A 23,290-nucleotide genomic window follows, 5' to 3' on the forward strand; every position below is an offset into this window, starting at 1 on the left:
CATTTTGCTGCATCGACATACTTGTACCTTAAAGAAACTGCGGCGGTTATTTTTTTTTTCTGCTGCGCCGAATTAAAATTTTTTTTTCCCCTCGTTACGAGGAGAAAAAAAAAGAAAAATGGGCTTAAAGTTAAAAGGATATACAAAAACGGTTATGGTTAATTACTTTATCGAACATCGATCATGAGGCTTATGCGCAGAGATTGTTTGTTACATTCAATGAAACAATCATATGAGTATATGACATATATTATTATAAGTTTTAATATTTTACTTATTGTTTTACTTTAAATTTTTCGAATAAAATTAAAAATCTTTTTATATAAAATTTCACAAAGAAAAAAAAAAAACTACAATAACTCAGAAAATGATTTATTTAACGATTTACAAGGTCCCTTGCAGAAATCGTTTATAAAGATTAGGTTACCGGAAAATCCTTGCATACCTTGTGTTATACCGTGTTATACCGGAATTTCCGAAATTTATATATCTAATTTTAGGAATTACCTTTTACCGATTTTTTAAATTCGCCGGAATTTCATTACGCCATAAATGTGTTAATTCATTAACTCATTGTTTATTAGTTTATAGTATTTCAATTGTTATCGTTTAGTTTAAATGATTTAACAATATGAAAGAAAAAATGTAACAATCATTGTTACACTATGGAAGTTTGGAAGATAGCACGCAGATTATTATTGTTACCGTAAGTTATAAGTTATTCGCGTGAACGCGTATCAAATGTAAATCAAATTAATCGTATATTTATTTCCCAATTAGAACAATAAAATGTTTTGAAATCAAATTATTATACCAAAATATCCGTTAATGCTGTTAATGCTCTCTAAAATTATATAATAACATTGTTATTGAACGAAATTGTCATATTTTTACAAAATTAAAAAATTATTAATATTATCTTATTATCCGAAGCGTAAGCGGAGAGAAGCTTTAACTCACCAACATCTGAGGATCTGAGGGTCATTTGATATATTTTTATTGCAAATTCTATCAGAATAAACATGATTAAGCATATCACTATTTAGTGTAATAATAAAAAAGAATACTTCTTTCTCTCAAAGCATATGCCACAATCGATTTATATAAATTGATTATGGTAAATGAGAAATGGTTTACTTGGGTTATATCTCCTTGTGTCATTGCGGTACAATCAGGAGTAGAGTGGAATTTTGGGAGGGTGTCAAGAAAGTTTATTCCTTTGATATACTACTCGCCAATGCGAGCAAAGATGGAGAAACCTAGTCCGGGACTTCAATGTTAGTAAAATAATATGTATTAACAGTAATAATATTTTTAGATTTCATAAAATGGTGTATAGCAAAGAAATTGAGAAATGAAAAACCTACAAAAAGCATGGTTGTATAGAATAAGAAATAGAAATCATATACAGTTTCCTGAGTTTACCTATAAAGTCCAGAAAGGTCCAAGTCTCCAAGAGCGTTTCCTAAAGAAAAAAAAGAGAGGGAAGAACGATAGATAAAGAGATTGACAAAGTAATAGATTATAAACTTAACATCAGTATATCGTCGATAATGATGATAATATTGTCTTCATTAGTAGCGACAGGCGACAGCGATAATTCTGAGTTTACCTATAAAGTCCAGGCCGAAATCCACAAGGTCCAAGAGCGTTCCTAAAGAAAAAAAAGAGAGGGAAGAACGATAGATAAAAAAGGTTGACAAAGTAATAGATTATAAACTTAACATCAGTATATCGTCGATAATGATGATTCATCAGTAGCGACAGCGATAATTATGATCATTATTCTGTCAAACGGTACATATAGTATATGTACTTTTATCTAGAAAGAATTTATATAATTTATTTGCAAACTACTCAATAACAATGTGTATATTAATGTATTTACAAGGCAAAATATTTTTTTTAAAAAAAAAGAAATAAAGAAAGGACCAATCAGATAACTATATGATAACTATCCTGTATATTTTTATTACATTTGACATAACCTATTTGATATCATCATTTTCTTATTTTCTTATAGCCTGTTTCGTCGCACAAATTTACGTCAGATGTGACTATTCCTGAAAAAGTATAATGATTTTTGTATCGTTATAAAACCCTGATGAGAGAATTTTTTTATGGAAATTTTTTATTAAAAAAAATTCAATAAAAAATTAATAAAAATGACTTGTCACATTCCTGCTGATTGTCTTGATGAAATTTTCGAACATTTATATTTAGAGAAAGATAAATTTACAAATTTATATACATGTTTATTAGTTAATCGTCTTTGGTGTGAGGTTTCTATTAGAATTTTATGGAGAAATATTTGGAGTTTGAAACATAATTTTTATGTTTTAAAGGAATCAACGAAATTGATCAGTATTTTAACAGCTTGTCTACCTGATGAATCAAAGGATCTTTTACGAGAGAATGATATTTTCATTTCAACATCAATATCTAAAGATCTTAAACGTATGAATGGAGTTTATATTACAACACCAACTTCAAAACAACCTTTATTTAATTATATATCATTCTGTAAAGTTCTTTCAATTGGTAAAATTGACATGATGATCAAGAAATTTTTTGAAAATCAACAATCGTCGATTAATTCAAGAGATTCAAACAACTATCACAAAGCAGATTTGGTTACACAAGAAATATTAAAAATGTTTATGAATCGTATCACTTCTTTAAAAAAATTATCATATCGTACTTTTGTTATAGATCATAGAAAAGGTATAACATTTACCAATTTTCCTAGATCAAGAGAATGTTTAATGGATCTTTCAGAATTAAGCAGTGATTCGGATATTCATTCCGAATTTTTTTATCAATTATCCCAAATATGTCATAATATTCAATCAATTAATATAATATTCGAAAAAGCTGTCTCTAATGGATTAAAAAAATTAATCTCTTCACAAAATAATTTAAAATATTTATCATTATATCAAAATCATAATTGTATTGGTTGGGAAGAATTAATACCTTATTTAACAAAACATTCAAATACTTTAATTAGATTAAAGATTAATGGTAATGATTCTGGTCCTTTCTCTTTTATTACTATATTCACAAATTTAAGGGAACTAATTTTATCAACCAATTATGATAATACTTTTAATGGTTTTAATGATTTACAATATGTTACATTCACTCATTTACATACTTTGGAATTTCATCATGGTTGTCCAAAAGTTGATGTATTAATTAAATTATTAGAAAATAATGGGAAAAATTTAAAAACCTTTGTTGCTGATATTCCAGATAAATATACTGATATATTAAATAACGCCATCAATAAGTTTTGTCCAAAATTTAAGACTAACATATTGGGTTAATAATGTATATTTATTTAGTTAGAATGTTAGATTAGAAATCAAAGAAATTCTTTTTTCAATGAAATAAAAATATAAATGTTTGTATATACTGTATATTGTATATATTTCAATTTTCATTTTTTTCTCCTCCTCACCTTAAAGCACGCTTTTTTTTTCTATTATCCGGGCACATCGCAGATTGATTTTTTTTGTTTGTTACGATATGATGATGACGGAATGACGGATGACCAAAATTACGTATTCAATCACGAATTCAAAAAATACTCGTTTTTATACCTGTTATTATTGTTATTATCTAGTTGAAATTTCGAAGCGTTAAAAACAAAAGGAGAACGTGTGATCGGTGTGAATCTCGTTCATCAACCGCTTAACTTGGGTATTTCAATCCAAATTAGTGGGTTACCCAGTTCCGATTACTTCCGAGTTTACCCGAATTATATGATGATAACAATGGATTCGGTCACGAGTATCATATGAACCCGGATTTGAAGGTCGCAGCAAATGATTGTCATTTCTCTAATTTAATTTTTTGTAAAATTAAAAATTATACTCTGATAGTTTTTTTTTTCTTACTATGTTTAGCACTAAAAAAAAATTGGGGATTAAAAAAATTTCGGTTTTTTTTTCAGTAAATACAATCAGAAAAAAAAGGGGGTGGGTATGATTAATGTTAATTAACGCCTTTTCATTCTATCAATTGAACAATTGAACAATTAAATTTTTAATTTAGTATTTTCTGAAAGAAAATCTTGATCTCTTTGGGATCGGGTAACCAATTTCAGAACCTTGTTTCACTAATCCTCTGAGAAAATTTCTTTTTTCTTTCTTTATCTTTCTTTTTTTTTTAGAAACTTTAAACATTTTAGTTATTAATTAATTTTTTTTGTGTTTTAGAATAAGAAATGATCAAATTTTCATTAGGAAATTTTATAATCAAATCTTTTTTTTAAAAAAAATTTGTCATTATTATTTACACGAATGGCGCAGAAAATGGAAAATCTAGAGGTAAAATGTAATATGTTATTGTTCTACTCATTAAAACTCGGTAAATGTTAATTATTTTATTCATTATTTTGGATAGCATAAGCAGAGCTTTTAGTCCTTATATATACATTACCTAAATAATCACTATGATATTTTCCTATATGGAAAAATTAAAATAAGATCGAAAAAAAACGAATAAATGGGATGAATGGGATGAATGGTATTTTTTTTTTTAAGAAAAAAAAAAAAAAAGAGAAAAAAGAAAAAGAAAAGAAAAATAAAAAAGAAAGTGAAAATAAATACCAACCAACCTCTTTGTCATCATTATTATAATTATTAAAAAATGGATGAGATTTATTTAAGAAATCAAGTACTTTCGAGTGCAGGTGGTGAGCATCGAGTAGAAGTTAATCAAAGACATTTGATCGATAAGATTTTGGCTCGGTAAGAAAAAAACTTTATGGTTTTGTAGTACATTTTTCTTTTCCATTTTTTTGTATTTCCTTTAAAGTTAACCTTTCATATATTTTTTTAGATACTCTGCTAAGTTTGTGGTATTTCGGGAATTGATGCAAAATTCCGGTAATAAATTTAAAAATTTAAATATTTTTCAACATTATTTTTTTAACAATTTTTGATTTTTTATAACGTAATTAAAATTTATTTTTTATTTTATTTAATAAAGATGATGCTAAATCAACAAAAGTTCAAATATTTTATGAAACCGCAAAACCAAAACAAGATATCAAGTTAAAAGACAAGATCATTAGAATTGGTTTTAAGAATAATGGATTTCCTTTTAGACCTGAAGATTGGGATCGATTAAGGAAAATTGCTGAAGGAAATCCTGATGAACAAAAAGTATATATATTATCATTTTTTTCGTTAATTAATTTTTTGCTTTAAACTTAAAAAGATCTTTCACGATGACATTAATAGATAGGAGCTTTTGGTGTAGGATTTTATTCATTGTTTTCAGTTTGTGAAACGCCATTGTAAGTAATTAATCATAAATTAGTTGTTTTTTAATAAATAAAAAAAAATGATATTTAATCCAAAGTTTAATTTGATAGTGTTTCTTCTGGTGATCAAGGAATGGCTTTTTATTGGCAAGGAAATCAATTATTAACAAAACAAGCGCGAATTTATAATAAGGATAAGATTTGGACATCATTTTTAATGGATATGAGAGAGACTGAGGAGGTAGATATTTTATTCGTATCATCGATCATCGGAAATCATTCATTATATCTCATTTAACACTTTGATTGATGTGATTGATTAGTTTCCAGAAATTGACGAACTCGCCCAATTTTTAGCCAATTCTTTGGTAAGCCCTTCTCTATGCTCCGGACTAATTAAGAAAAGTTCTAAAACACGAAGCGTCATACTAATATTTAAAAGTAACAGGGATTTACCGGGAACCTTCAAGAAGTTTCAGTGTATTTTAATAATACATTGGTAATAGAACTATCAAAGATAATGAAAGATTTGGGATCGACGGGAATATCGCCCGAGTTTGACACATATTCTCCACAAGAGATGTTTCATATTACATCAGTAGATGTTAGAGGCGTTCAACTAACCGTTAAGAGATTAATTATTCCAAAAAATATAGATAACAGGAATAACTGGCGTTTTTTACCGATAACTGATCTTGAAATTGAAAAAGTATTTATATTTCTTAAAATTGCTAATGGTAATTTGGATGTTATAGTTAGCGAAGCATTTTCTAATGAAATGGAACGAAGCACTAAAAAGAAACCACCAAGTAAAACAACCATCCAAATAATTTATACTGGATATGGTGAACATAATTCATCTATGAATCATGAGAATAATATTTCCCCAATATTTGAAAATTTACATCCATTTCCGAAACAAGGAAGAATATATATTGGATTTCCAACTCATCAAACTACTGGATGTTGTATCCATTTAGCGGCTCGCGTGATTCCTACTGTATGTACTTTAATATTTTTTTTTGATTTATAGTATCTTTGATGAACCTAATTTTTTAAAAATATGACAAATTATTTATTTAGGTGGAGAGGGAATCAATTGACTTGGTAGACAAGACTTTGGCTGTATATAATAGTGAATTGTTAAGTTTAGCGGGAACATTATGCAGAATTCTATATGAAAGTGAAATGTCTTATATAGAACATCGTCACGATAAAATGATTAATGAATCTATTGATTCTGAAGAACAGATTGAATGGCTTGAAAATCTAGCAGAACATGCTTTAACACATTTTACATTTAGAGAGAGTACGCCAAATGCCGAAGTTGGCAGAATATCAGAATCACAATTTTTCGAATGTTCCAAAAAAAAATTATCAATTTATTCAACAAATGGTGTTCTACCGATAACTGACGTTCGTATTCCTAATCGGGAAATGGAAGGGTTCATAAAAGCGGTTCCAGTTGTTCCAGAATATGTATATGATAGATGTATCAGATTTTTTAAGAAAGCAAAAGATTCGAAATTTATAGAAGAATTATCTCTTAAAGATGTTTTATTTGAATTGAATAGTCGATCTCTATCTGAAGGGGAAATGATCGAACTTTTGAAATGGTGGATTTCTTATAGATCGAAAGAGAATAATGTTGATCCATCAGACGTTAATCACTTCATGCAACTTGCACGCGTTGGAGATAATTTTCAACCTTTGAATACTATTAATTATTTTTTGAATCCAGGCATAGTTCCACCAAATATGGATATCCCAAATGATGTATTACCATATAGTATTTCCAAAAATTTCAAAAATCATAAAGATTTTGAAACATGGTTTAAATGGAAAGAATTATCTCTGGTTAATTGGGCAAGATTTATCGTTGGAAAACCTGATTTGGAATGTAACCCTGATTTTGCTAGAAAAGTTCATAGTACTTTGGCAAAAAGTTTGAACAATCTCTCTCAAAATGATAAGAAAATAATTCATCAGTTATTTGAAAAAAAGAAATGTATTCCAACTAAATTTGGAATGAAGTTTCCACAAAATGCTTATTTCCAAAATGTTAATATACTTCCTGATTTGCCAACGATCGATTTTCAAAAGCCCTCAAGCGTTCAAGCTTTAATGGAACTTCTGGGTGTTCGAAAGGTAAACAAAAAATAATATATATACAGTATATATATTTGAAACGATTAAATTAACTAATAAATTATTGAATTTTTCATAGGTTGTTGAATTACAACTAATTTTTGATCGTCTTCTTCATGAAGGAGATTGGGATCATATACAACTTGTAAAATATCTTTCTTCAAAGTATAATGATCTCAAAGAAAATGAAAAAAATATATTAAAGAGAAAACCTATTTGGCCTAAAGAAATTTATTCAACAAAAGCAAAAATTCGTCGTTACATTGCCAATCAATTGTATTCACCCATACCATTACATCGTGAATTTGGTTTACCTGTAATTGATTGGAAAGGAAGATGGGGTCGTAACACTCCAGAAGGTACTATATTTGATTTTATATATATATATATATATATATAATTAGTTAATCTATAGTTGAAAAATAAAAATTTATTTTAAAATTTGTAGGGAAATTCTTAATTGAATTAGGTTTACAAGAATATCCTAAACTTCAAAAAATTCTAGAACTTATAGTACCACCAACACCTTCAAAAATTCGTATGAAAGCTTTTAAATATCTTAACGATAATTTTAAAGATAGATATTCCAAAGATTACAAACCGACTGAAATCAACGTCACATTTTTGCCATGTAGAAAACGATACGTTTATGCGACACCTACAAATTGTTATATTAATTCTGATTGCATGAAATTGAATTTTAATGTTATACGTCAAGATTATTTGTATTGCGCGGAACAATTTGGTGTTCAACAAAACCCTAGTCCTGATAAACTTTTAAAGAGTTTGATCGAAAAACCACCACGAGATATAGCTAAGGCAAAAGGAGTTTTTGAATATTTGGCCTCACAACAAGGAAATTTTACAGATACTGATTGGAAGATTCTTGGTGATCTTAATTTTATTCCAGTCAAAGATAAAACTAGACCTAATGTAATTAATCTTATCAATCCACATAGTTGTTTCCTTGAATGCACAGAAAATAGGTATGTATTATGTTTATATAAAGTACATTTTATGGGGCGACCTTTTTTTTTTTAAATAAAAAAATTTTTTTCTTTAGTTTGAGAGAATTCTTTACATATATTGATTTTGGAGAGATTGCAAAAAGGTTTCTTCAAAGTTGCGGTGTTAAAAATGAACCATCTACGATCGAATTTGCCGAATTATTGGTGAAATCATCACGTGAATTGTGGGATTCTCCCGATTTAGATAAATATTCATACATTTTGGATAGAATTGCCATTCACATTAATATTATAGAACGTAATAAACCAAGTTTATTTATGGATATGAAAAGAGAACCTATTTTAATAGGTATCGAGAAGAAAATCTGTAATGGTGAAAAGGTTGATCAGAAAAAATTGGCTTCAGCAAAAGATATTTTCATAAATGACGATCAAGGATATCAACAAATTTTTAAACCGTTGATAGCCCCAGAAACCGATTTAATGGAAAAACTTTATAAGGTATGTTACCTATAATTTATTTTAATTTTACAGAGATATACGAGTGTGGAAAGATATCATGCAGAATTATTTAGAATATTAACGATAAATTTAATATTTAGAAATTGGGGTGTAGATCGTTATCTGAATCAGTACAATATACTGTAATTCCAAAAGGTATTATTAAAAAAACTGAGAATACTATGAAGATAAGGAAAGCATTAATAGAAAAAGCTGGTTTATTTTATCATGATATATCTAAATCGAAGATTTTAAGAGATGATGAATGGCTTAAGAACTTGAAAGTGAGATTAGTTGATCGTATAGAAGCAGTTTATGAGTTAAATAATAATGTTCAGATTAGAAATGATACTACTGCTTGCGTAATTGAAAGTAATGAGTTGAGTTCATGGGTACTTTATATAACACCCGATCCAGATAATCTTGATATTTCGCAATATATATGCAAACATATTTTCAAATCACCTAAATTTAAGGAATATTCCTATTTTAATATGATCTTAATCACATCTTTATCAACTTTGGAACGTAAGGGATATCCGGTTGATCGTATATTAAAATCTAGATCACAGAACGTTGTTAAGCAATATAGTCAAAAACCTACCGTTAAATCACCAGTTGCTGTAAATTCTCAATTTACTCAAAATTTACGAAATTCTTTACGAAATGCAATAAAAACTTGCCATTCTAACCTTGGAAGTACTATCGATAGTCAAGCTTGTACTATGGTTGTTAAAGAAAGTGAATCAAGTTACTGTGATGTCATACCTGGTACGAACAATATATTCAAATATATATTTTTTATAATTATATTTTTATTCTTATTAATTTTGATTCATCTATTTTTTTAGGTCATTTATTATGCTGTGTTGGAAATGAACAGGGTATTGAACTTTATGATACTAAAAGTATTAAGCAAGCGGACATCTTATCTCCATCAAATCGTGCTTCATTATTCCGTTTTTTAAATATATTAAGAAATATTGCGAGTGTATTTGAACTTGAATTACAAGCCGTTCATGTATTTTATGATAATTATACCAATAGTGTTGCATTTAATCGTGATAGATCATTATTTTTTAATTTAAAATTTTACATTGGATTACACGATAAAGAATGTGCGGTTAAACCTACAAGCGATGCCATGACTTATTGGTATCTTACATTTTGTCATGAATTGGCACATAATATTATTCAATCCCATAGTTCTGATCATGAAGTAAGTATATTATTGTTTATTTTAAATATTTTATATACATATATATATATATAATTTTTTTATCATTTTTTACTAATTTAAAATTCTTAATTGTTTGAAAAATAATTAGCATTATTTAACATCATACGCAGAAGCTTATATGTCAAAATTTTTAACAATGTTGAAAAATCTTCGATGATGATGATGATGATGATACAAAGAGTTTTTTTTAGTTGGTTTTAAGATAATTTATTTTTTTTATTTTTATTATCTTTTTTATTTTATTTTATTTTTATTTTATTTTTAAATATTATTTATATTTCAAATGATATATTTTTTATTTATATATATGTAAAAATAATATATGTAAAAACAATATTATTTATTATTAAAATTATTTAATATTTATTTAAAAAATTCATTTTGAATTTCGAATTTTTTTTTTTTTGAATTTTTAATTCCATGTTAACTAAATAATTGATCCATCGATTACTATGTTAGGAAAGTCGAAACTTTACAAACTTTACTATTAGAATTAATATCTTTATTATTTTAAATTCATTTTTTGCAATGTAAACTTTTTACGCTTAAATAGTGTGCAAACTAATAAGTAATAACTACAATGACTTTTAAACTTACTTTAAACATCCAATTCTACTAGAAATTTCTAAAAAAGTCTGATCGAATTGAATAATTATTTATGTCATTGGACGTAAATTGGAACGGTGAGACGAATAGTTGTGAGGATGTTGAGTGGAGTACGGTGACATTTGGCGGTGTGTAACATAAAGGGTGTGAAGCTTACTCAGGTGATGAATAGTATCTCGGCCCACTCTGAATCACGTGTTTGGCCCTTCGTGTTATTTATCACTTGAGTAAACTGTCACCTAGGGGACCGTACTCCACTCACTCATCATCCCCACCGGACTCCACAACTTTCCGTATCACTCGTATCATTTATAGAAATATTAAAATGTTCGATAGGTTAATCTTTGAGAATAATTTTGACATTGTTAATTAATATTAATCGCAAGAGAACGGTGTACATAAAATATAGAAAATACAATTATCAATTGACGTATTATGTCTTATTTTTTAGCAAATGAAAATAAATAAAAAAGAGGTTGTAATTTTAAAACCATTTGGAAACAGCGATAAACAATACGTTTTGTAAATAAGTTTGAATAGTAATCCCTCTTGGAGGACTTGAAAAAATTAGGCTGCGCTTACAAAAAAGTAACTCTCTAAATGTTTTCTCTCTAATTGCACGCGCTATTCTGTAAATATTTCTCTAAATGCACCCTCTTACTCAGTCTCAATTATATAGAGATCAATATAAAATTCCTATCCCTATCCCTATAAAAAAAATTCTGGAAAAAACTCCGATAAAATGATCATTTTTCTAGTTTTATTCTGAAGAAACTCAGACACGTGATCATTTTTCTGAAAAATTTTTTATAGGACTAGTTAGTAAATGCATACTCTCTCTAAATGCACATGAGTTTGTCTTTCTTTTCGATATTAAATAACAAATGATATAAAAACGCGAAAGTTCCAAATTTTCAATTAAACGTAATTGACTAATTGGTTATAATTTATATGTAATCCTTAAGAAATACTGTACCTTCTTGACTCGTGACTATTACTTATGAGATCGGCATGCGATTGTACAGTATATGGATATTTTGCAACGAATCATGCGAAAACTTAATGTGTTTATATGCTATTTGTATCATGTTTAAGAGTATTCACTAGAGAAATGTACCAGATATACAATTGTACAGATCGGTTATTTTACGCAAAACATGGGAGGTGGGCTAATTTGGTTTTCTAATAGAATATCTTACAATGTTATCTCTTCAATTTCATATTAATTACACGTTAATAAATATTAATAACTTTCATGGTATTATAAATGATACCATGGTAAAAACTCGAGTAGATAATAAAAGTTTAAAATAAGGCCACACAAATTCAATTTTTCGGTTCACGTAACATTGAAATTTAAAATCGACCCGGGGACCCGGGTTTAGTAAAAAAAGTTTATATATAAAATCGTGACATTTGATTGGTTGATTTTTAAAAGGGAGGAATTTATTTTCGCTCTAGAAGTTCTCAGCCGCGTGATAAACTTACCCGCCAATAAAATTACGTCTCGATCACGGGATAAATTTTTTATATATAAACTTTTTTTTATTGAAATTTGAAAAAGTGACCCGGCCGGGTGAAGTGAACCGAAAATTCGAATTTGTGTGGCCAAATCGTTGCGTTCATCTTAAGCATTTTCTCGTTTCTTAATCTAATGAAAATTTTAATATATTTTTTAATTTTAAAGCTCTCGTTGTTATGACCACCATGGCACCATTGGATATAACACAGTATATAAAATTTAGGCTTAGTCGAGTTCATACTTCATAGTTTAAAATTTTTAATAATATTTTATACACCATACTATATTTTAATTCTAATAAACGTTATAACGAACGTTGTATTTCTTTTATTTAACTGCAAAAGAAAAATTGCAACAAAGAAAGTAATGAGAACGGTTTCATTTTAAATAGATTTGTTGGTTCGTTTGTTTTATTTTAAATTGTAATTGTAATTGATCAAATCGTTGCAACCGCAATACCGCATCTAATTTTATATTGTTGCGAATCTTTTTTTTTTTTAGGCTGACGAAAAATATGATGGAGAGAATATGCAGATAGCTCAAATTAAAAGTATATTTATATGCCGGTTAGACTTTACATAAAGATTGCACGTTAAACAGATATTACTCTAATGCGTGACTCCCGCGGATATTACTATATTCTATTATAAAAAAAAATTTTTAATATTCATTTTTACAAAGTAGAGTGAATTTTAAGATCAGTATATATAACATAAATCTTTAAGATCCTCAAATAAACAATCAATTAGTTGTTAAAGTCATTAAAATTTCAAGAATCTATTTATTGTCATTTCCTATAGTTCGTACTTTATAAAACGTTTATGTCTAAAGATTCATATAAATTAACCATAAGGATCAAATGAAAGAGTTACCCATCTTGCAAATTATTTCTGTCTTGGGTCATTCGAGACTTTAATTTTTATTAATACTTTATATACAGTAATGATTTTAACGAATTCAAATTCCTCCTGACAAAAACATAAAACTATTGATTCTTTGTGTTCTTAATAAGCCAAATTAATAATTTTCGAAACCAATTTTGAATTTCAGATCATTGAGGCCATTAAAAGAAGAATATACGAATGTTGTCTTCAAATCTTCAATAACTGATTCAAGATTTTTAGGAAATACATTGCAATTGCTATATTCAAAGATACTGTATATTTAAGAGCGACTAATATGGATTATAAGTCATTCTCAATAATTCGCACCCACAAAAAGAATTTCTAAGCATAAAAAAACAATGGTTAAAAGTACAAATCGCAAGTGATACAAATAATTTATCGAATTGTTTTTTAAATTGAATTAAATTATATAGTTATAATTGATTATTATACAATATAGTCGGAGAAAAAGTTCGGTAGATCAATTCGAAAATTCGAACCGATTTTCCATTATATAATGCTTAAATTGTATATTTTGAATTCAGCCAAATTCATACGGATTTTGCCATATAAGGGAAATTTTTAATTTAAAATATGATACAACAAGTGAATCGCATTATGCGATGCTTTATTGTGCATTACCCGGTTCGGAATACTGTATTTATTTATTCATTTAACAATGACTCGTTATTATATGTGTTTGTGTGACAAAAAACATAAACAGCAATTGGAGTGAGGATAAAAGTATGTTAATAAGAAAATTTAACATTTAAATATTTTCCTAAAGAGTATTTTAGCTCGTAAATGAGGAATCGGCAAAATTAATTTACTGTAAAATTCGGGAATATTGTAAATATTAAATATGGTTATTTGCCTATGTTATCTTTTTTTTTTTTTACTGTTACGCCCACTTTCATTATATTCCTTTTTCGACATCATTCTTTTATCCTTTTTTTGATTTTCATTTCCATTATATTATTCCCTAGTTTGGTATCACTATGCATAATAGCAACTTTATTTCTTAGATTAGATATAACGAATAAAATTTATACGCTTATTATAATATCGCTATATATGTTCGAACAATAAATAAACAGATAATAGATAATAGGTATAATATTTATTTTTTTGTCCTTTTGGCTGGAATTTGTTTTTGGTAGTGTACTAAAAAAAACGCCTCGCTTACCATTAATAAAGTACAATAAATACAAAAATTTCAAATTGTTATCCATTCGTTCTTAGGTAAAATTGACATCATAATGAATCAATGAAAATAAACTGTAACATGTGATGTTATATTTAAAGTATTCCGTATTCATAAGTGATTCGGGTGTTGATCACGTAAAAAAAGTTAACTAAATCAGACATTTCTATATAATTATTTTTTTTTTCGTGTCTTATTACCGTATTTGCAGTATATAAGTAGTGTTTCGATCCGTATTCGGGTCCAACCGGTTGAACCCGGATAATTTTATTTTTCGGATATCCGGATAATCGCGGTTTTTACCCGGATAAATATCCGGTTAAAAAATATCCGGTTTTGACCCGGAATCCGGATAATGAAAATAAAAAAAAGTTTTTCTTAAATGTTTAAATTAGTTTTCTTTCTAAATTTTTATTCAGTGAAGGATTGAAATCAATTCCCAAAATAAGAATTGATTTTTAGAGTCAATCAATCGTGATTATTATTCATTTCTTAAGTTTCAATTCTAAAATTCGGTTTATTATTTTGACTTATTGATATTAAGCCATTTTGTGCACTAAAAGCATGCAACAATCTTGATGATCACGGACAAAAAAAAAGTTCACATTTTCTAAAAAATTTCGGAAAATCAAACCTACAGCATAATTTGGGCAAAATTCATAGTGCCGGCCGAAATTAGAGTTTCTAACCTTAATTTAAGATCTACGATTTAATTAAATAAACGCCACCAATTTAATCAAATTTGTTACTATGGAACTTAATTAAACTTATACCATGAATTTTATTTAATATATGCCATGAATTTCCCAATCTATAAAAAAAATTAATATTAATTCTATCCGGATTTCGGTTTCTATCCGGATATATCCGGATTTTTATCCGAGGCGGATAATCCGGATAAAAACCGGATAATTTTTTTAATTTATCCGGGTAACGGTTTCTACCCGGATCGAAACACTATATATAAGCCCCCCTTTTTTGCACTTAATGCCGGCCAAGTCCATCATAATTCTGGCCAGAGGTGCGGAGTGCTTACTAACCGCAAAACATGGTATATTCCAAATTCTTGAAACTATAAAAGGATTATTATATCGTTAATGTAATTTATATTATAATTTATTTTATTAATAGTTATGAAGTTGTTTTAATCAATCTAGGCACGTTCGTTTATTCAAGATAATGCGTGTTCTCCGTTTTATTTATTCGTGCAACGTAACTCAAAAGTGTATCGTTATGTAACAGATAAATGGATAAACCGGATCAGATCCTTTCGAGATACCTCTCTTTCGGTCTTTCTACAAAATTTTCATATATTTAATATATTTATTATAGTAATTTCTCATGTCATTAGATAATTTTAGATCTAAAGTCCTTTCAAATTCAGATGGGGAGGAAAGGGTCGAAGTTAATCAAAGACTCTTAATTGATAAGATTTTGGCTCGGTAAGATGATGGTAATAGTGAATATTCTTATATATTTTTTTATTTCTTGACTAAAAGAAATTTTATTAATTTTTTTACATTAGGTACCCTTCTGAATTTGTAGTATTTCGCGAGTTAATGCAGAATTCTGGTAAAAATTTTAGCTTCTCATTATCATATTATCATTCGTGTTTAATGATATGATTTAAGGTTATTGATATTCTGTATCTTTATTAAATAAAGATGATGCAGGGTCATCAACGGTTCAAATTGTTTTCGAAACTGCAAGTAATAATTATCAAGCTGTACGAAATCCTTCAAATCCATCAAAAAGGTTGAGTTTAGATAGAAAAATGGAGAACAAAATTACGCGAATTATATTTAAAAACAATGGATTCGCTTTTAGAGTTGAGGATTGGAATCGATTAAAGAAAATTGCTGAAGGAAATCCAGATGAACAAAAAGTAAATTATTTAAAATCATCATTAATTTTATTAAATTAAACATTACAATAATTTAACTTCAATAAATTTATAGATTGGAGCTTTCGGTGTTGGCTTTTATTCATTGTTTTCAGTTTGTGAAGAACCATTGTAAGTAAATTTTAATAATTTTGTAAAATTATTATCAATATTAATTCAACTTTCGCTTGATAGCGTTTCTTCCGGTGGGCAAGGGATGGCTTTCTATTGGCGTGGAAACCAATTATTTGTAAAACAAGCACAAACTGGTGATGATGATAAAGTTTGGACAACATTTTTAATGGACATGAGGGAACCTTTAGAAGTAAATATTTAATATAAAGATATATTTGATATATTTGATATATTTATCGTTATATTTAATTAATATTTGACGGCATGTTTTTTTTCTAATACATTAATTAGATTCCAGATCTTGAAAAATTCGCACGGTTCTTAACAAATTCATTGGTGAGCTTATAAATGCTATTATAATATAATTATTAATATGTGTATATATGCACTTATACTTTTTTATTTTATTAAATGTAATAGGGATTTACAGGAAATCTTCAAGACGTGCTTGTATATGTTAATGATATATTGGCAATGCAATTGTCAAAGAAAATGCAAGATCCGAAACCAATAAATATTACGCCCGATTTCAATACGTTTTCTCCACAAAAGATATTTAATCTTACCTTAGCAAATGTTAGATGTGTTCAACTATATATGAAAAGATTGGTGATTCCGACAAATATGAGCTTAAGACAATGGATTTCGTTACCAAACGATCTTCAAATAGAAGAAGCATCTATATTTCTTAGAGTTGTCAATGGAAATTTAGATGTTAACGTTAGCGATGAGATTTCTTCAGAAATGGAAAGGGTTACAAAAAAGAAACCACCAAGTAAAACGATTATTCAAATGATTTATACTGGGGTTGATGAAGATGGTAGTTGTAATACGGATGTTTCGCCAATTTTTAAAGACTTACTTCCATATCCCGGACAAGGAAAGATATATATTGGTTTTCCGACTCATCAAACTACCGGATGTTGCTCTCACTTAGCGGCTCGTGTAATTCCTACTGTACGTATATATTATCTTTTTAAATAGATAATTCTATTTATTTTCTAACGTATAGAACTTATTTTATTTAGGTGGATCGAGAATCAATCGACTTGGTGGAGAAAACTCTGCTTATATACAACGGCGAAATGTTACGTTTAGCAGGAACATTGTGCAGAATTCTATATGAAAATGAAATGGATCAAATAGCATGGGCTTTTAATGAAAAGATCACTAATAATACGAACAATGATGAAGATATAAAGTCTATCCGTGGATATCTTGAAAGCTGGGCAATATACGCCTTAACACATTTTGCGTTTAATCCAAGTACACCAAATGCGCAAGTTGGAATAATAACGGAATCACAATTTTTCAATTGTTCGAAAAATATATTACCAATTTTGTCAACGAATGGCGTTCTTCCAATATCTAATGTTCGTATTCCAAATCCAGCAATGGCAGGATTCATAAAAACCATTCCAGTTGTTCCGAAGATTGTATTCGATCAGTGTTACACATTTTTTAAGAAAGCAAGAGATACGATGAAACTTATAAAGGAATTGACTCTTCAAGATGTCTTTCATGAATTAAGTAGTCGAACACTTTCTGAAGACGAAATGACTGACCTTTTGAAATGGTGGATTTCTTATAGATCAAGAGGATCTTTTGTTAGAGTAACGGAAATTTCGCAGTTTATGCAACTTGCACGTTTTGGAAATAACTCTCGATCTTTAAATACAATTCGTTATTTTTTGAACCCAACAGTAATCCCCTCAGAAATGGATGTTCCAGTTGATGTACTGCCATTTAATATATCCAAAAACTTAAAAAAGCAAGATCTTGAAAAATTGGCTGGATGGTCAGAATTATCTTTGATTAATTGGGCAAAGTTTATTGTCAAAAAATCTGATCTGGAACGCGACCCTACATTTGCTAAGAAAGTTATTCAAATTTTAGGAGAGGGTTTAAGTAATATTTCACAAACTGACAAGGAAATTATTCAACAGTTATTTGCTCGTAAAAAATGTATTCCAACAAAATTCGGAATGAAGATTCCAAATGAAGCTTATTTTAAAGAAGTTGATCTATTTTCTGACTTACCTACTATCGATTTAGAAGAAACTACAACCCTTAAAAATATATTGGAACTATTGGGTGTTCGAAAGGTAAAAATAATTATACTTTTAGTTTACTTTATGATAATTAAATTTAATTCTGAAATTTATTTATAGGTTGTTGAATTGAAACTTATTTTTGATCGCCTTGTTGGTCAAGGAAATTGGGATCATATACAACTCGCAAAATATCTTTCTTCAATGTCAAGTAATCTTAAACAAAATGAAATAATGATATTAAAGGACAAACCCATCTGGCCTATAGAAAAAAGTTCATCACGGTCTAAAAAAGGTGAATCTAGGGAAATACAACGTTTTGTCGCGAGATCTTTGCATACACCTTCGGATATACATCGTGAATTTGGTTTACCTCTGCTTGATTGGAAAGGAGAATGGGCTAGTCAATCACATGAAGGTAAATGTTGATTTCTTATATATATTGTAAGTACAGCAAATTTATTTATTTTGCCTAAAAAAAAAAATATTTTTTTTCTTTCTTTTTTTTTTTATTGTAGGAAAATTTATTATTGGATTGGGTTTGCAAGAGTATCCTACACTTATGAAAATTCTGGAACTGGCGGCAAATCATTCAAATCTCAAAATTCGTAGCAAGGCTCTCAGATATTTTATTAATAATTTTGAAGAAAAGTATTCTGGAGATTATGATCCTCAAGTTGATATTGCATTCTTACCTTGTTCGAATCGAGGTACTTATGCAAAGCCTTCAGAATGTTACATTAGTTCTGAATGCACAATAATGAAATTCAATGCTGTAAGTCAAGATTTACGGTTTCAAGTAGAACGATTTGGTGTTCGACAGCATCCTAGTCGTGAAGAACTCTTAAAAAGATTAAACGAAGAACCACCACGACATGAAAATAAGGCGAAGACTATTTTTGAATATTTGGCATCACGACAAACAGTTTTTACCGATGATGATTTTAAATCTTTAACTGATTTAAAATTTATCCCAATAAAGAAAAATTCTCGAGCTAAAATAACTCTTGCCAGTCCACGCAATTGTTTTTTTAGTGTTCAAGAAGAGTACGTATATAATTGTAATTTTTGTGTAAATCTTTTTTATGGAGTTTAAAATAACAAAAGAATTTTTTATATTTTAATATTTAGATTGAAAAATTTCTTTTCATGCATTGATTTTGGAAGTAAAGCAAAAATATTTCTTCAAACTTGCGGTGTTAAAAACGAACCAGCTGCAACCGAACTTGCTGAATTATTAGTAAGTTCATCACGTGAAGTGTACAATTCACTGGGAAATTTGGAAAAATACTTGGATATTTTAAGAAAAATTGCATTTAATTTTAGTACTATAGATAAACCAAGTTTAATTGCAGTAATGAAAAAATCACCTATTTTAATAGGTGTTAAGAAACGTAGCAATGGGATTGAAACTTCTAGTTTGGCTTTAGGGAAAGACATTTTTATAAACGACAATAGTGCATATCAACCAGTTTTTGAACCATTTACAGCTCCGGTAGAAAGTGATCATTATATGAAAATTTTGTATAGTGTAAGTCTTTCAATTGACTCTATTTTACGTATATGAAGTATTTTCATTGTTATATATATATATATTTTTTAGGAATTGGGATGTAGATCCTTACATGATTCTGTACAAGAAATTATAAGGCCAATAGGTATTCGACAGAATAATCTTGATCCAGAAACTGAAGAATTAGAAGAAAAAATCATGGAGAGAGCAAGTTTGTTTTACTATGAACATCCTGACCCTAAAAAAAGTATTGAATGGTTTAAAAGACTGAAAGTTAAAGAGGCTAGCTATATGGAGACAACTTTTACATTAGATAATAATACTATAGTTAAAAGAAGACATACTAGTGCTTGTATTCTTCAAGATATTATGTACGTAACAACTAAACCTGCTCCACTTGATATTGCAGAACAAATAGTCAAGAGCATTTATAAAAAATTTGAATGGAAAAATGTTTTTAGTGTATCTGTGCTTTTAACTGAAGAATTAACAACTTTAAAACGTAAGGGATATCCGGTTGATCACATATTAAAGCAACAAAATTTACGATATGCGTTTCAACAATCCACTGTAAATGTTGAAAAAAAAATAGTTATAGTGACTCCTGCATCTACTCAAAGATTACGAAATTCTTTACGTGATTCTATTAGATCTTGTAATTTAAATGTAGGAAATATTAATGGTATTATTAGCCAAGCTAATGTTACAATTGTTAATGAAAGCAAAACAAGTTATTGTGATATTATACCGGGTATAAAACACTTAATATTTTTGATTTTTAAAAATTGATTAATTATATAATATTAATTGGTTTATTTTGCGTTTTTTAGGCCATTTATTATCTCACGTTGGAACTATACGTGATATTAAATTATATGATACTAAAATTTATCAACCAGAAATCATGTCCCCATCAGTTACTGTTCAATTAAATCATTTTATAGATATATTAAGAGATATTGCGAACGTTTTTGAACTTGTACCGAAAGCTGTTCATATTTTTTATGATAACAACTCAAGTTCAATTGCATTCAATCGTGATGGAGCGTTATTTTTCAATTTAAGCTATTATATCGCGTTACACGAACAAGATTGTAAAATTAGACCTACAAATGATGCCATGACATATTGGTTTATGACATTTTGTCACGAATTAGCACATAATTTTGTTGTAAATCATAGTTCTGAACATGAAGTAAGTATATCTTAAATTTCAATAATTTAATTTTATGAATCTAATAATTATTTATATAAATTAAATTATTTATTTTATTTTTTCAATAGTTTTATTTTTCATCATTTACGGAAACTTATATGTCGAAATTTCTAACAATGATGAAAAACCGTGGAATTATATGGTAAATGGTAAAATTATTGCGTTCCGCATTTGTGGAAAAAAAAAATTTTTTTATTTAAGAAATTTATTACTTGTATTATTATATTCTTGTATTTTTTTTTCTTTTTTCTTATTTATTTGTCTATATTTTTATATTAGTTCATAAATATATGTAAGATGTATTTTTTTGATTTTTAAATTTATTTTTTTTAGCCATTTTATTTATAAAAAATAAAGAAAATGGAATTTTTTTAATAAATTGATGGGATAATAGTATTAATCATTAAAAAAAAAAATTTTTTTTTCACGGGATTAAATTGAATGGAAGGTTTTGTAGATATATCTTTTTGAGATCGCCGAATAACTTGTTTGTACAAGCAAGGGTGATTATCGTAATATCGTTAAACGCACATTAGCCATTTGATCTTCCTAATTATACGCCAAGAAAGATCTTTCAGAACCTCTTACAAGCAACAACAGGGTCAGATTTAAAGACTTTAAGACCTGTCTTGGCGGGAGTTATATTATAACGCGTCCAAATATTTTCATAGACGTACACCATGAAGCCATTATTGACGCTCAATCACGGTGTCCAATGAAGTGTTATTGCTCGAAGTTATTTTTCCTACTCTTCACCTATTAATGATGGTGGTATAAGATCCTATCGACACGAAGTTGATTTGCAGTACTTTAATCCTTATTTTGTTCAATTATTTTTTTCCTTACTCTTGTTATATCATTTTGATTTGCATACAATTACTTAATTGCTCTTTCTACGTTCATTGAATAAATTTCACACCTTTTTTTAAATAAATGTGATAAAATTCTAATATGCTTATTATCACTTTTTTACCTTTTATTTAGTGCCAATGGTTTTTATTAATTTTATTTTCATCGAAATACAACAATGGTGGTAGATGTGGTGACTGATGGAATAGATAGCTTCAGCGCACCTGGTAATATTTAAAATGCAGAAAAAAAATGATTAGTGGTGACTAAATAATAGGAAGATTTTGGTTGGTTAAAAATCAATTGTCTGGTAAGTATTTGTAAAATTTAGCATCATTTAAAGTAAATAGATACTTTACCATCATTTTGCATCGCAGCCACTCGATAGTAACAGAATAAAATAATGAAATAAACGTGTTATACCGCCTTATCAATGAAAGTTTGTAACAATAAATGTATTGAAATAAATGCGAATAAGCAATAAATACAAAAATAAACCATAAAACGAAAAACTATGGCGATCTGCAAATATATTTCGATAATGAAAACAAGCGATGAAATGTACGGTACTTTTAATATTAAATAACTAATAAAGTAAAATAAACTTCATATTATTATTATGATAATATTTTAATAAAATAAATAAATAATCAACTTCTTCATTTTCTCTATGACAAATACTTTTTAAAATTATCGTTTATCATGATTTAAGATCGATAGATGTTCTCGATAATCACAATAATTTATACTAATAATATAGCTTTTATATAGATAATAATTATAATAATTCAATATAAATAACAAACTTTTTCATGATTATCATACAGTCAACTCCGATATAGCGATATGCTGGGCCCCATGTGAATATCATTGAATAATATCGTCATATCCAATTATACAGATATTACCGATATGTACATGTTCTCTCATATAGTGGGAAAGCAAAATTTTATTATTATATCGAGTTTATAATATATATATCTGTATATTGAATATCGGTAAATTGTATTGACTGAAAAAATTTTTCATACGAAAAGTTTTGCAGTGAGTCATTGCATATGCAAACTTTCACATCATAAGATCATAAGATATACCGTAAACTTTTATATTTAATCACAGTCACATTTACTGATAACAATAAGAGAAAAGTCTATATTGTATTACAAAGAGTTTGTACAACTAAAAATATTATAAAAAGACCTATTCTTTTAATTAATTCCTCAAAATCCCATCTCTAAACAATCCCATCTCTAAACTTTCGCAATAATTTTCAATATTCCTTACATTTCACCTCTG

The 23,290-nt window shown here is 27.9% G+C and overlaps 3 protein-coding genes across 3 annotated transcripts; all 3 read left to right on the top strand.

Annotated features, from left to right (window-relative positions):
* Nucleotides 1-2,165: 2,165 nt before the first annotated feature.
* On the top strand, nt 2,166-3,329 carry OCT59_002190 (uncharacterized protein; the record flags this gene model as incomplete). The annotated part of the gene is made up of 1 exon (XM_066144328.1): nt 2,166-3,329. One exon carries the CDS (start codon nt 2,166-2,168, stop codon nt 3,327-3,329), a length of 1,164 nt encoding a protein of 387 aa, XP_065995500.1.
* A 1,327-nt stretch (nt 3,330-4,656) lies between these two features.
* OCT59_002191 (uncharacterized protein) lies at nt 4,657-10,040 on the top strand (the record flags this gene model as incomplete). Its single annotated transcript, XM_066144330.1, has 14 exons — nt 4,657-4,757; nt 4,849-4,895; nt 4,999-5,174; nt 5,253-5,308; nt 5,387-5,516; nt 5,599-5,643; nt 5,724-6,275; nt 6,359-7,423; nt 7,503-7,782; nt 7,872-8,409; nt 8,487-8,892; nt 8,994-9,663; nt 9,744-9,913; nt 10,008-10,040. 14 exons carry the CDS (start codon nt 4,657-4,659, stop codon nt 10,038-10,040), a joined length of 4,269 nt encoding a protein of 1,422 aa, XP_065995501.1.
* A 5,649-nt stretch (nt 10,041-15,689) lies between these two features.
* OCT59_002192 (uncharacterized protein) lies at nt 15,690-21,291 on the top strand (the record flags this gene model as incomplete). Its single annotated transcript, XM_025331291.2, has 14 exons — nt 15,690-15,790; nt 15,874-15,920; nt 16,013-16,233; nt 16,307-16,362; nt 16,426-16,555; nt 16,657-16,701; nt 16,786-17,322; nt 17,394-18,470; nt 18,537-18,834; nt 18,935-19,463; nt 19,548-19,947; nt 20,020-20,680; nt 20,760-21,124; nt 21,214-21,291. The coding sequence occupies 14 exons, from the start codon at nt 15,690-15,692 to the stop codon at nt 21,289-21,291; spliced, it is 4,545 nt and encodes a 1,514-aa protein (XP_025189899.1).
* Nucleotides 21,292-23,290: the final 1,999 nt, after the last annotated feature.

The sequence above is a fragment of the Rhizophagus irregularis genome, chromosome 10 (genome assembly GCF_026210795.1).
Source record: "Rhizophagus irregularis chromosome 10, complete sequence".
Taxonomy (NCBI): Eukaryota; Fungi; Glomeromycota; class Glomeromycetes; order Glomerales; family Glomeraceae; genus Rhizophagus; species Rhizophagus irregularis.